General features: G+C 39.7%; 1 protein-coding gene across 1 annotated transcript in view; it reads right to left on the reverse strand.

Moving 5' to 3' along the window:
• PARVA (parvin alpha) overlaps nucleotides 1–15097 on the reverse strand; it is an 89848-nt gene that overhangs the window by 25828 nt on the left and 48923 nt on the right. Inside the window, exons 2-4 of the mRNA XM_029582358.1 lie at nucleotides 8061–8150; nucleotides 7905–7975; nucleotides 6260–6362 (exon numbers count right to left, since the gene is read on the reverse strand). Of these exons, the coding sequence (XP_029438218.1) occupies nucleotides 6260–6362; nucleotides 7905–7975; nucleotides 8061–8150 (264 nt within the window). The remainder of the gene's footprint in view (nucleotides 1–6259; nucleotides 6363–7904; nucleotides 7976–8060; nucleotides 8151–15097) is intronic.

Genomic DNA, 15097 nt, shown 5'->3' on the forward strand with positions numbered 1-15097 from the left:
AATGTATGTTTCATGAACTGCTGGGCCATTTACAGAATATGTAAATTGATTTTGCGGCGATTTATTTTGCAGTAACGTCTGCACCAAAGTGTAGGCTTTATCACTAAGAAAATTTAACTATACCTGCTCGAGGTGTAGTTCATGGAAAATTTGCGTGATTCTCCATGCATAATTTTGCTAACTGAAAATCGCTGATCAGCTGATTTGCATGATTCTTCAGCTCATTAGCAATTTTGCATTATTTCTTCTTAATGCCTCTGCAAATGCCAAATTATGCGTGAAAAAAAAACAGCAAATAGCGCATGTGAAAATTTGCAGATATGATTATGCACATTATTTATTGTTTTTCTTGTATATTATTGCATTTGCAAAGGCATTCACACTTTAGTACCTCTGCCTCCAAGAAAAGTAAGGGAACATTAATCATTAATCCTCAAATCCTAAAAATATTTAGAAAAGGAAAACTGAAAAAATAGCAAAACAAAATTTTCGAATGAGAAGCAGAATGATGCCAGACCTGCCCAGCACAATAACAGCCTAACCTTCAAACCTATCTTTAGTACAGCATTTGCATAGTGGACACACAGAGGTCAATATTCAAAGCTGGCTGTTTAAGTAACTCAGGGCCTGATTTAATAAGGCTTTTCTCCCATTCTGTGTCTATGGGAAAAATGTTTAGTAATTGAGGCCCTTAGCTGGATATAACTTATCCGGTTAAGCTGCAAGGTATATTCAGCGGCATGATTAAGCCACTGAATATTTATTTATTTATTTAAACATTTTATATATCGTCCTTCCATGGGTAGATCACAGTGGTTTACAAAGTGACATTCACGGTTATAAGTTCAGCAAAAAATCAGAAACAAAACAATGATTACAGTGTTGGTAATTGTCTGAAGGTATTAATTTCCCTCTAACTAGAGGCGGTTTCTTGGATAAGAATGGTAGTTTATACATTTAAATCTGAGATTGATTGAGAGTCTTGCGATATCTCAGTTGGTTTATCCTTTGTGAAACAATTATCTATTGTCCTTCATGTCTTTAGGGTACCATATACTCTGTGTTTTCAAGTTAAATTATATGCATTAATGAATAACCAGGTTTTTAGATCATTTTTAAATTTCTTTCTATCTGGTAGGTTACGTAGAGTCTCCAGTAGAGAGTTCCAGAGCTTTGGACCAGCTATGGAGAATATTCAATCTCTTATTTGTGTCAGGTGTGCGCTCCGGATTGTGGGAATATTTATTAGTCCTTTATTGTGGGACGTTAGTGTTCGTTGCGGGTTCTATGGCTGTAGAGTTACTCATAGTAGTCCGGTGTTATTTGAATGAATGATGTTGTATATTACCGTAATTACTTTCAGGTCGATACAGTAAAGTGTGCTCCGTCGGAGCGCACTGTCAGCCTGCTCTGGACGCGTGTTTTCCCTTACCCCTTATTCAGTAAGGGGAGGAAAACACGCGGCCCACCCGCAGCACCTAATAGCGCCCTCAACATGCAAATGCATGTTGATGGCCCTATTAGGTATGCGCGCGGGATCCAGTAAGTAAAATGTGCAGCCAAGCCGCACATTTTACTCTAAGAAATTAGCGCCGACCCAAAGGTCGGCGCTAATTTCTTCCGGCGCCAGGAAAGTGCACAGAAAAGCAGTAAAAACTGCTTTTCTGTGCACCCTCCGACTTAATATCATAGCGATATTAAGTCGGAGGTCCCCAAAAGTAAAAAAAAAAAAAAAAAATAATAATTTGAATTTGGCCCGCGGCTGTCGGGCCGAAAACCGGACGCTCAATTTTGCCGGCGTCCGGTTTCCAAGCCCGTGGCTGTCAGCGGGCTCGAGAACCGACGCCGGCAAAATTGAGCGTCGGCTGTCAAACCCGCTGACAGCCGCCGCTCCAGGCCAAAAGGAGGCGCTAGGGACGCGCTAGTGTCCCTAGCGCCTCCTTTCCCTCGTTTGCACCGCGTCGCCTAATTTGCATGCTGGAGCATACTGGATAGCTCGCACCGGCGAAGGGCCGGTGCGTGCGCCGGGAGAGCGGGCGTTCGTCCGCTCTCCCGCGGTTTTACAGTATCGGGCTGTTTATAGTAGATTCTGGATTGTATTGGTAACCAGTGCAGCACCATCAGAGAGGGTGTTATGTGATCATATTTCTTAGAACCTATTAAGAGTCTTGCTGCGGCATTCTGAAGTAGTTGTAGGTGTTTTAAGTGACTTGCTGGGAAACCAAAAAGTAAGGAGTTACAATGGTCCAGGTTTGTAATATATATCCATAGATATCAGCATTTAACTGTACAACTGGCTAAGTTAGACCTGCTCTACGGCATGTCTAACTTATCCGCTTAACGTATGCGGCTACCACTGAATATCATCAGTTAGATGCATAACTTATACAGCTAACTCGCTCCGCCCAGATTTGCTCACTGCACACCCACAACTTATGCAGCTAACTTTGTAGCCTTATAAGTGACTAAGTGTGGTGGCCGCTGAATGTAGAAGCATATTAAGTTAGACTTATTAAGTTAGACTTATCCGGCTAAATAGCGCTGAATGCAATTTGTATATTGACCTCACAAAGATTAATGCTACTATTTTATAAACTGTATGGCAGGAGCTGCCTAATTTTTAAATACTGTGTATTTCTGCTCTGAAATCCCTCATGTATGTTTCAGTATGCAAAAATATTTCTAATGAAAGAAGATGCATACTTTCTCTACCTATTTTATAAACATATGGGCGTATATTTTAAGCACAAAAGAATCGTAATACATATGGGTGTATTTTAAAGTATGCATGGGTACTTGGAATCACCAGTTCACTGAAAACTCCACCAGTTTGCCCAGTCCTTCTTCAGTTCACCTAAACCCTCTAGCATTTCACCTTGAGCCAATCAATTAGCAGATATAAAAGTGTGCAAACAAGTTCGGTAATGTGTATGAGTATTTCTCTTACAAAACAGCAACTACCGCACGACCCTAGACCACCCATTTCTCTACCCCCAGTAAAATGTACGTGTGTATTCTCGACATTTATAAAATAGCATGTGCGCATGCATGCTTTTTATGCGTGTACATGCTATTTTTACATGTGAAACCCCTTTGAAACTCCTAAGAAAGGAACTCTGTAGAGGTTATGAACTCCTTTTAGGAGGAACCTTACTAGAAACATGTCCCCAAAACAAGAGAGGTGCAACCATTCACTGTAAATCAACTCAGGCAGATTTTAGGATTATTTGAGTCAGACAGAAATGCCAGATCTAGATTGACTAGCAATCCTATTTGTTATCAGAGGGCTGAGACCCAGAGAAGCCAGGGTTCAAATCGTGTTTCTCCCACTGATGCTTCTTGTGACCTTGGGCAAGTCACATCATCTTTCATGGTCTCAGATACCAACAGGGTCATTCTTGCGATGTGCCTGTATCACGGCGGTATTATTCTAATTAGGGGAAGGGGAGAAGCGTGGGTGGGGTTTGGGTGGCGTTATCTCCCGGCATTGCTGTGGGCGATAATATTTTTCATATTATCGCCAGCAGCACTGCGGGAAATAACTACACCTTTTCCTGTGGCACTAGTGTGTGGTGCGGCCGCACCGCAGAGGGTGAAACTGCACCATCACGATGCACTGGCTGCCCACTATTGCTCCCCTTCCCTTTTTTTTTTCACGACACATCATTCTGCTATAAATAATATCATTCTGTTATAAATATAGCAGAATGATTAATCTAGGGGTTAGATTGTAAGCCCTCTTGTCAGGAACCTAACATCTGCACCTGAATTTGTAACATGCCTTGAGCTGGCATTTGGAAAGTAATTCAACCTAAAATCCAAATTCTGAATTCAAATCAGGGGGCAAGTCAAAGAGAATCTGAAGCGAAACAGAAAATCCACAAAAAGTTCCACCCAAAAACTAAAGGAGCCTACTTTCCGGGACATATGTATACATCCATGGCCTGCAGATATGTGTGGCCTACCCCACCTCTCAGTCCTTATGTGCTCCTGAAATGTTCCCAGACACAATCTAATGACACAATCCAAGGACACAATCCAAGGACTCCTCAAAACATTCAGCCATTAACCATGCCATTTGTACATAGTATTTAATTTAATTTGTATATTGTCTAACCATTTATTCTTTTCTATCTCTTCCTTCTTCTCCAAGTTCTGCGTCCCTTGTTAATTGTAACTGTTTCCTTCGGTCACCACAGTTCTAGTTTGATGTATTTAATGCACTCCCGTTTCATGTAAACCAGCAAGATATGTTCTCATGATTGCCGGTATATAAAAAACCTTAAATAAATATATGGATAGAACACCAAACACAAAAGTTACTTGGTGGGCAGTGGGGAGGACAAAGTAGGCCAGTTCAAAGCAGATCTACTGAAATCCAGTTTGGCCACTTGGATCCGCTTCAGATTTTAATCTCTGAAAAGTTCAATAAACAAGTCAACAAATCTTCAAAACCTTTCCACGTTCATAGAATTGTTTGATGATCCTGTTTTGAAGAAATTCACATAGCTCTGCCCAGAATACCACCAATGATGTGCTAATCTTTGCAAAATAAATGTTGCATATTTCATGAAACCTCTGGGAGGTTCCCTCATTCAGGTTATGGTCTCAACACTGGTCTATAGCCATATTCTGCTTACTACATATTAAGTTTACTATTTATCATGTTTATATTAAGATATATTCTGCTTTATATATTAGTTTAAAAAGTCTGTTCATATTTGGATGCCTCCTTAGTTATGCTGCTCTCTGTTTATATGTTATATGTTATCTGCTATTTGTAACGCTCTCTAGCGAATTTTGTGGTTATCATGTAAACCGGAGTGATCTGTATTCGTACAGGAACTTTGGTATAGAAAAATTAAAAATAAATAAATAAAATAAATATTCCACAAGCCTCATCAGAGTCACTTATGAAGCACTTCTAGAATAGTTTCATGTACTGTGCAGAAATTTACCAGAGACATTACTGCAGTGGCTGTTAAGAAGGGGGTTTCTAAGCCGAAAATTAATAACCTCATGGTGAACTGAAAATGACTGGAAACGCTAAAAGCAGCAGTCACTAAGAAAGTGGCTACTAAGCCAATGGTTAGTAACGTCATGACATAGTTTGACATACCACAATGTATTTTCTTGGTTTACGTTGTGTCTGCAATTCACTGGTGAAATCTACTGGTTAGCAGATATTATTGTCTTACTAAACAGTAAGAGCTGGGCATCAAGCCAAACAGAAAACTTGTAAGTACTTTAGTCTATTGGGTATTGCTTACAAATTCCATGGCTGCCAGCAAGCGAATATTTAGAATTTTGCTTTTGCTCATGTCATTTATGGGGTAAAAAAAAAATTATTTCTAATTTATTTTGTAGTTCAATTTCTATTTGTAATGCTTCTGCATTCAGCAATGTACAATTGCAGTCAAAAGTTGGAGCTGGGATCAGAACATTGTTTCTATCTTACAGAATATGCATTCTACTCATCAATCAAAATGTTCACCTTTCAGGTCATGTTGGCTCTCATCTGGACATCATTAAGAGCTTCAGTTCCATACGATATATTATCACATAATACCATCTTCTGGTGTATGGCAAGTATGCGCAAATCAGATGCTCAAGTCAGATCTGTAATCCACTGGGGTAGCTTCAGTAGTAGCACAATTTATAAAAAGTTTAGTCCACCTACAGATTTTTGCAATGTGATCCATTGTCTGGTTTTAGTGACCACAATCACACCTTGAATTCATACTTATGGCGAAGATGTGCACAATGTTCAGCCGAAGCTGAAAAGTGATTTATGGAGCATCAAATCTTTCTTAGGTGAAACCGTACAGAGCTCTTGCGGGATGCTCACTGAGGTCTTTGTTGGGGAATATCAATGAAATTCCACACTGCACACTAACGATCAACAATGGGGCTGCTGGATTCTAGTTGTTTTGCATGCTTTCAAATTATTAGCTTATGAGAGCTAGGCCAGTATTGGGCAAGACTGAACAAATCCTTATATAGTGGACATTCTGGTTGTTTTCAGATTAACTGGAGCTGTTTTCATTTGGGCAAAGGTTGGCAAGCAGGATATCAGCCAGAGCAGGTAATCACTCTACTGTGGTACATGTCAATGTGCCTGTTATCATTTATGGAACACAGTAAATCTAGACATCTGGTTTCTTAAGATAGATATCTAATGCTTTTATAACATTTCTCTGTCTAAGCTCTAATCTTCTAGATGAAGTGACGCAAGTCAGCACATGTGTTTTGCTCTTACCAAAGAGCTTCTGTAGCACTTGCCCATCATACATATCCTCAGCCAAGTCCTTCACGATGATTCTTTCTCCTACTAGCACATCATTAATCCAGTCAATTAACACCTGTTTAGAAATACAAGGTCAGAGGCATTAGACATTCATAAATTTGCAAGTTGAAAACCATGAATACATTTAGATTGAAAAGCAAACCCTTGAAGAAACCTAAACTTAAAAAAAAAACCCACTGAAACTTGTCTACAAGATATATCTTTAGATCAGGTGAAATAATTGCAGTTTGTAGGCTGGCATCATTTCTGAAAAGATTTACAGCAAATACAAGCAATATCTGCCCCCAAACTGAAACATACCAAACTGAATGAAAGGTTTACGTCATTTTTAGTAGATTCTCCCATGGTCAAGAATCCAAATTTAATTTATTATACTAGCGTATAAATACGGGTGTGATAACAGAAGACAGGAAAATTATTAGGCCATTCTCGTTGTGCAGGGTCTGTGAGGGTCGTGACAAAAAATGGCATCAGATACAAGAGCTGAGCCAATGGACTTGGGCTCATAAATCTGCATTGAAAATTATCCTGCCAAATTTACCCTGCACACAATTACCCCTGCTATAATGTGTGAGGAAAGTTCTGGGGGAAAACGTACTCAATTTTTTTTGGAAAACTAAAAGTACTTAAATCCAAAAGCTTCCTCAAGTCCACCTCCGCTCAGTGCTCGCGCACATCATGCAGACAATCTAGTAAAAGTCCATTACTATGTGCAAAACAATGTTTTATGGGTGGAAATGCTTTTGAAAAATACCCTTTAAATTTCTCATGTAATACCTACACAATTGTGCTGTTCTTGAATAGATAATGCGATTCAAGAGCATTTCGGATCTCTGCACAATAAAACACTGCACTCATACACTCATAAGTTAGACGCTTAGAGGCCAAAAAGAGCTAAGCCCTTCCCATTTAGGAACCCAAGGGTCTGATTCATCAATACATTTTCCCATAGAAACAGAATGGGAGAAATGCCTTAGTGAATCAGGCCCTAAATTAGGTGCTTACTTTCAGTCATCTAAGTTTTGGGTTGAAAACTGGTGTCAAGCTTTAGGCATATCTTTCATATAAATTCAAAATTCAGACATCTATAAAATACAAAAAAAAAAATCCCCAGGTCTGCATCCCAGCTACTTAAAAAAAAGAGATGTACTTTCCAACCTTACTCCTACCCTCCCTCATGGACAATCACATCCACCTATGAACTGGTTTTCCGTTGACATTCACGTTTCCTAAGGAAGCCTTTTCAGAATTTGCAGCCAGCATGCCGAGCTCTTTCTGATCCAAAAATAAGGCAAGTGAATGAATGTGGGATGTGCTCTCACTTTTAGACAGAGGATTTTGTATCCTCTTTTCAAGATGATTGAATTATTAATGTACATGAAAGATGCACAAATAGATTGGAGCCAAAGGCAAAGCCTTGACGATTGGCACTCTTCCTCACAAGATCCAAACTTGGGCATATTCATCCCCTCTTTCCATCCATTGTGTGTCCAAGATATGTGCACATATTTTTCAGAAGAAATGGGAAAATGATAGGAAACTTGAAAGCATAAAAAAAATAAATTTGGTTCACAAGAAATATGATGGTCTACCTTACCTTCATTAGTTCTTGTAATTTGGGGTCATTTCTTGAATTTGGATCAACCATTGTTCGGACTTCATTCTCCTCTAAGATGTAAGGAAAACATTATTATCCTTATGACCATTTAATATTTTAGTTTCAGCATAAGCTATGAAATGATTTTTGCCTTACCTAGCATAGTATCTTCAGGGTCCAGTTCAAAGGGAATTGGACTGAGAGGCAAATTGATAGCATTTATCCCTTCTTCCTGCAGTTCAGATACTAGAAAAGAGGGGACAACTTGGTCACATTTCATTTCACCACTTATTCTAGAGATTTTTACCTCTGTGCACCACAAGCTGTTTTTTAGCACCTGGATACTAACAGGACAGAGCCCACTTGGATTTTTTTTTTTTTTTTTTTGTTAACAAGCACTTCTGGGCACTGTAGGCAAAACAAGCCATTAGGATTATCATGTGTAAGTACTGAGATACTAATTATGATGAGTGCTTTAAAATATTCCCACTACAAGCAAAAGTATTTTTATATTTTTATTCAACTAAAATGTTAACATGCTTTATTCTTTATTTTATTATACAGCCCAACAGTCATGACCTGTAGGCAGTAATGCTTGGGGAATGTAATGGACCCTAGCTTCAAACAGGAAGTTGTATCACAGTACTTCCTGTCCCAGATCCTTATTATGTAATGATCCTTCCTATCAAGTTTCCTGCTACTCTTGGGCAAGGAAGGATTGCAGAAGCAGCAGCAGCAGATCACATGGAATATAGCTTCTGGGCTCCATGGGGAAAGGGGAAAAATCTTTCCAAAAATAAAAATGCTGTTGCAAAGGCAGTCTCAGATGCTTGGGAGCAGCACAGCCTTCAGTCCTGCTCAAACCACAGGTGCTCCAGTGAAAGAAAGGAGTCTCACAAATAGGCTTCCCTAGTGTCTGCGATCTTGGCAAATGGACCGTGAGGCGGGGGGGGGGGGGGTGGGGGTGGTTCTACAGCCTTCTTGAGGTCAATATTCAAAGCACATTCAGCACTTATGCGGCTAAATAGTAGCTGCTGAATAGGCGCCTACGTTCAGCGGCCGCCGCTTAGCCGTATAAGTCACTTGTCACTTATGTGGCTAAAAAGTTATCTGCATAACTTGTGGGCATGTAGTGGGTGGATTGGGGTGGAGCGAGTTAACCGTATAAGTTATGCGGCTGACTACCAATATTCAGTCTTAGCTGCATAAGTTATGCAGTTTAGTTAGACATGCCATTCAGCAGGTCTAAACTTAGCTGGTTATAGTTTATATGGATACGTGCGGAGATATATACATATAAGGCCTGATTTTCAAAAGCATTTACATCCTTAAAACTGGTTTTACACATGTAAATGCACTTTACCCATGTAAGTGGGCTTTTGAAAATTGCTACAATGCATGCCATTGAATTGTCCATAGGATTTACTCGCATATGCGCACGTTACATTGAAAATTGCTAAGATAGTATGTTACATTAACGCATGTAACTCCTTTGAAAATTCACCTGATACTGAGCAATGTAGACTTGCTGCTGAATATATCTTTGTAACTTAGCCAGGTAAGTTATATCCAACTAAGTTACTTACATGGTTAGTTTTTAATATTGACCTCCTTATGTTTAGTTTAGTTTATTAAAACTTAATTGTCTTTCTGAAGCAATAATCAAATGATTTACAATTAAAAAAAAAAAAAATCATAACTGAACAGCCCCAACCCTTCTTAATGAGCCTCCAAAAGGTATTACCGGTACGCCGGAGACTATCTGGGATTATCCAGATAAGAAGGACGTAGTGTTGAAAACTTTGCCCAAACTGAACAGTTTACCTACTAGGCCAGGTCCCACAAAGTGGATTCCTCTCTTGCTGCAATGGCTCAGGACCACTACTCCTGTAGTGGTCCTGAGCCATCAAGAAAATAGAGGATATGACCCTGAAGAGAAACCCTGAGACTATTGTCCTCATATTGCAATCGGCCGCATATTTGGTGTACGAGTTTAGGGCCATTATCAAGTGAAATGAGAATATACAGGGTGGCAACAGCGGGCCGCTTCCCTTCTGTACAAGTTACGGGTATGAGAGCAAAGTTCTTGGCAGATGTGGCCTCTGACCTCATCTCCTTCTCTTCCAACTTTGGAAGCAGTAGGTTAGGAAAGGTTTGTGACTAAAAAGTTGCTCTGTGGTTGCTTCTTCCAAGAGCCCTTTGCTTGGAATTCCTTTTAAGGTGCAAATCCGTGTTCTTCAATCTGAAAAGCTGATTAAGGAAAAAGGCCAAGGAAATATAACACTCCTGCCACAGGACCCAGGCAATTCTCCCTTTAGTACCCTAACAATATACTTGTCAGGGAATGGAGGCACCTGGGCCTCCTCCCCATTTGTTTTCATGAGGCTCAGGTGCCGCATGTTCTTTCAGTCACTTCCAGTGCTCCAGTCAAACATGTCTATGAGAACCTTGGGTGCTATCTCCCATCTCACTGTCCTCCAAGAATGAGGTCCCATTTCCTCTTTTATTGTAACACAACACTCATCAAACTCACAGCCAACAGTAAAGCAAATGGATGGATGCTACAACACGAGCTAACTCTTTTGGAACCATCAAAAAAGTCTGCACAATTATCTTCTGCTTCCTAGTCCTCTGCATGCAGTTAACCTGAACATCCTGTCTCGTGTATTTTGCTCATAACTGAGTCCTGACTCATGGTCCTTTTGCTGGTCCTCCACATGGAGTAAGAAATCCTTTGGTTTACCCGCTGTCCTCCTTAAAAGCGGGCAATGTTTGATTAAGGAGCTTTGTTTTGTGTATGAGAGCTTTGAAGATTCATGGCTTTTGCTGGTATTGCCCGTGGACATACGTGAAAGAAGGTAAACTGGCTCCTGAGCAGCTGCAACTTTCTGCACGTGCAGAAAAATCAAAGGTATGCGTGCAAATGCTTCTCTGCCCTAACTCTGCCCCATGAAAAGCCTACTGTGAGTGCACGGACAAGTACGCATTTAATTGAGGTACAGGTGTACTTTTCCTGCACAGCATCCCTGCGCAAACTGGAGGCTTGTGCACGGAAATCCTTTTCAAACTTACTGTACCCCCCCCAAAGGAATTAGATGGTAACTTTCAAACCGGCACGCGAGCACACACGTGCGCACATTTGTCGGCCTGCACCCAGGGAGGCAACTATTTTATAACTTGTGTGCATACATGCACACATTTCTAAATATCCTGGCCATGCGCATGTGTGCGCCAAATTTTAAATGACCTTGCACAAGTGCACGCAAAGGCCACTTCTACCGCGTACATTGGGGGATTTTAAAAAGAGCGTGCACCAACGCCATTTCCAGTTTTTACCAGTTTGTCCCCAGTTTAGAGATAGGTTTTCCAACTTCCAACCCCCACCCAGTTTAAGTTCACTCCCTCCAGTTATCCCCGACCCTTAAAACCCCACCGATCTGCCTATTTATCTTTATTTTATAACTTACCTGGCATCCATAGCAGAAGTAAAGTTACTCAGCAGGGGGCTTCATGCCCCTAAATGCCCATGCTCTGCCCAAACCATACCCTGCTTTGAAAACGTCCGAGCTGTACGCGTGCGAATCCGGGCAGCTTTTAAAATCTGCTCGGTGCGTGCAAGCCCCCGACATATGCGCACATCCCCTAATAATGCACGCATCAGGCTTTTAACAATTCACCATTTTATATAGTAGGAATGATTATGTATCGAAATTAACTAAGTTGGTAGGCATGGCAGATCGTTAATAAAACGTAGGAATATTGGCAGCCAAGTCTCATGGTATTTAGGGGCCATTTCCTCACTTCTCCAGAATTAGGTTCTCCAAAGAGAGAAGGTTCCACATCTGAACAAAAGCAGTCACTGGAAGTCAGGATCAATGCATTTTTCCATTTGGCTTCTACTGTCATCCCTGCTAAAGTCATGGATTATTATTAATATATATTTTTTTTTACCTTCAGCAGTCAAGCATCACCTGAAATCTGAGTAGTTTTAATTTTTTTTTAGTTTTGCACCATTGATCCTGTGATGGAAAATACATCTGAAATCACAACAAAGAGTGGTGTGATTTGTGGCGAATAGGTTTTGGGGGGAAAAGATTCTGTACGGTGGTGTTGTTTCTGTTGGATATAATTTTATTATTTTAAGTGCATTATTTTATTTTTTGTATTCTGTCAGGATAATTGTTTTTCTGTAATATGAAACTAGTTTAATTATGTATGCCCTGCTTGTAAATCATCTAGACCAGTGGATAGGGCAGTATAAAAATAATTGTCAATAACTAATGTTAGCAGATTTCTAAGCTGGAAATGAACATTTTTGAACATGAATATTTGCAGCAAACAATTTTGTAATTTAAAAGCATTTCTTCTGTTTCTTTGCTGTACAACCATTAGCTGCTCTTCTCCTATTTATCTTCAAAGAGATAATCAGTGACAGAAGACCGGTAGAGAATGATATGTTTGCAAATCAAAATGTTTTTCAGGAAATGGCTCTGGTACAGGAACATCATTTTCATTCCATTAACTCCTGATTCCAAGCCAAACACTTCCAGAAGTAAATCTGCAAACGGCACTGCAACCCAGGGACTCGCCGCACTGTTGCTACATTATTGTACCCTGCTCAGAGGGGATCCATTTATTTGTGAGGTACAAAGGAGCCTCTGGCATGGAAGGCGATGACGTAAAGATTCCTCTGCGCTGAATGCCTGAGACGCTTCAGGGGTACCTATGCAATATTTTGCCCATTTGTATTCGTCTGGTCCTCATCTCTTCGGCTTAACAGCAGCAGTAACAGAATAAACCAGGCTAATGCTCAGAAAGCAGAAATAATACATATCTGTCCATTATGAAAATTCTTGACCGTTTCTGGATTTGACGCTAGGGACTGGTAGCGCACAAGCACAAACCTTCCCCTCTCCCATGGATTCATTTCTTTTATCTTTTTGTAAAATTATGAATTTTCGAAGCAACGAGTTATAAAACAAAAACAATCACTAAACACATCTTAACACTTGCTCAATATCTCCACAGTATGTACAAAAAATAGATGAAGAATCTGAATCCAAATGCTCATTGCTTCTAGTTCCCTCCTTCCCACCCCACCTCCTGCCCTTATGCCATACACCAAATATCAAACTGAATACCATAAAAAAGTTAATATTACCATCTTCTAGAGCAGTTTAGGGGAATTAGAGAGTACAAACGAACTATAGGTTCAATGTAACAGGTTTTTTTTACTAATCTATAAAAGCTTTCCATACTTCCATCACGGCATCCTGTTTGGCAGCTTTTAATGATTTTGCAGTTAAATATTCAAAAGTTAAGAGACATACCATTCTATTTTCCCAATGAGTTATTTTTGAAGCCTCTTTATCTATCCAGTTAGCCAAAATTGTTTTTTTTTCCCTTTCACAATTAACCCTGCCTTGTCTACAAACAATTGTTGCTTACTGCTCCCTGTAGATTCATCATTGTCATACATATCGAAGAGCCAAACTTGTGGATTTCCTGTCAAAGAAACCCTTAGAAGACTGGAACACAAATTTGCTATGGCCACCATTCACATCTGAGAAATTTTGGGACAGCTCCAGAACCCATGGACAAAAACGCTAACCTCTGCACCACTGGCTGAGGGGCATTATATGCTCTCTCTTGCAACAGGTAAATTTGCCATAAACATTTATATACTGTGTTTCTCTTAACTCCACATTTTCTGCAATTTCCCGAATACACTTAAAGCAATAATGAAGATCTGTGTGTGTCAACTGGAACTCTGCCCATCTAGACCAACAAAGGTTTATTTCTGAGTATTCCTCCTGAGTTTCAAGAATAATAAGAGCCCTTGAAAACTTAGCACAAGACGGTTTTCCTTTCTTTTCCCCTAAGAGGATCTCCTTCATTTTACCACTGGATTCTAAATCTGGATTTTTCTTAATAAGTTCTATAACGTAATGACTCAGTTGTAAATATGCATAGAAGTCCCTGTATGGTAAGTGAAATTGGTGTTGTAATCCCCGATGTTTGAATTTTCAATAAAAAGTTGTTGAATATACATGAGACCTCTGTTTTTCCATTCTTTAAAAATTATGGGGGAAAATTGAGGGTTTTCACAAATAGATAGAAAGGCTGAAATTCTCCCTCTTTGCCATGTGAGCTTACATAGTAGTGATCAAGCCTTCCTTCTGGACCTCTCTCACCTCCATCTGCAGTAGAGATGGAAGCGACCATGTCCCAAACCAGCTCTGTAAATGTTCCAGAGGGGAATAATTGGAGGACTTTGTGAGCCAATCTGCAATATATGTCTCATTGTGCACGCCGGATTATAACGCATCAGATTTGGATAGTTCAATCCACTTTGAAGTGTTGACGTCATTAAAATATGTAATGCTAGTCTTGCCTTTTTCCCCATTCCAAAGAAAAAGTCTAAAGTGACGGTTTATCTAATTTAGATCATTTTGTGAGAGCCAAATAGATAACATTTGCATCAGAGAAAGCCACTTGGGAATCTCTATCATTTTTAATAATTGAATTTTGCCAATAAGGGAGAGAGGCATCATGGCCCAGTTTTTTTAAAGCTTTAGCCATATTCTGCATTAGAGGTAGAATATTCACTCTGCAAATCAAATAATATCTGTAGGAATTTTAATACCTAAATAACTTCATTTCTTCTTCTACCCATCTCAATGGGAAATTATTTCCCCATTGTTCCTTCAGATTACCAGATACCCCTAAAGCCTCCATTTTATCCTGATTAGTCTTCAGCCCTGCAAATGTCCCAAAAAGTGTTTGGTATTCTAACACTTTAAAAAGAGAATTCATTGGATTTGAAAGAAAAATTAAGAGATCGTCTGTTAAGGTTGCAGCTTTAAAAGATTTGCCCCTTATGTTAATTTTGTTATTGATTGATCTTAGCAAAGGATCTATAGATAATATGTATAACAAGGGTGAAAGAGGACATCCCTGCTGTACTCCTCTACATATCCTGAAATTTAGGGATCTGCCCCCATTAGCTAATATATGAGACACCGGATTTTTATATAAAAGTGAAATATTTTTAATTATATCCCTTTAGAAACCAAACCTATGGAGCACTGGAAACATGTATTGCCATGAAACCCAATCAAAGGCCTTTTCAGAATCAAATCCAATGGCCATAGCTGGAATGTTAAGCCAGATGGCCATAGCCATAGTCAGCT

The sequence above is a fragment of the Rhinatrema bivittatum genome, chromosome 17 (genome assembly GCF_901001135.1).
Source record: "Rhinatrema bivittatum chromosome 17, aRhiBiv1.1, whole genome shotgun sequence".
NCBI classification, from domain to species: Eukaryota; Metazoa; Chordata; class Amphibia; order Gymnophiona; family Rhinatrematidae; genus Rhinatrema; species Rhinatrema bivittatum.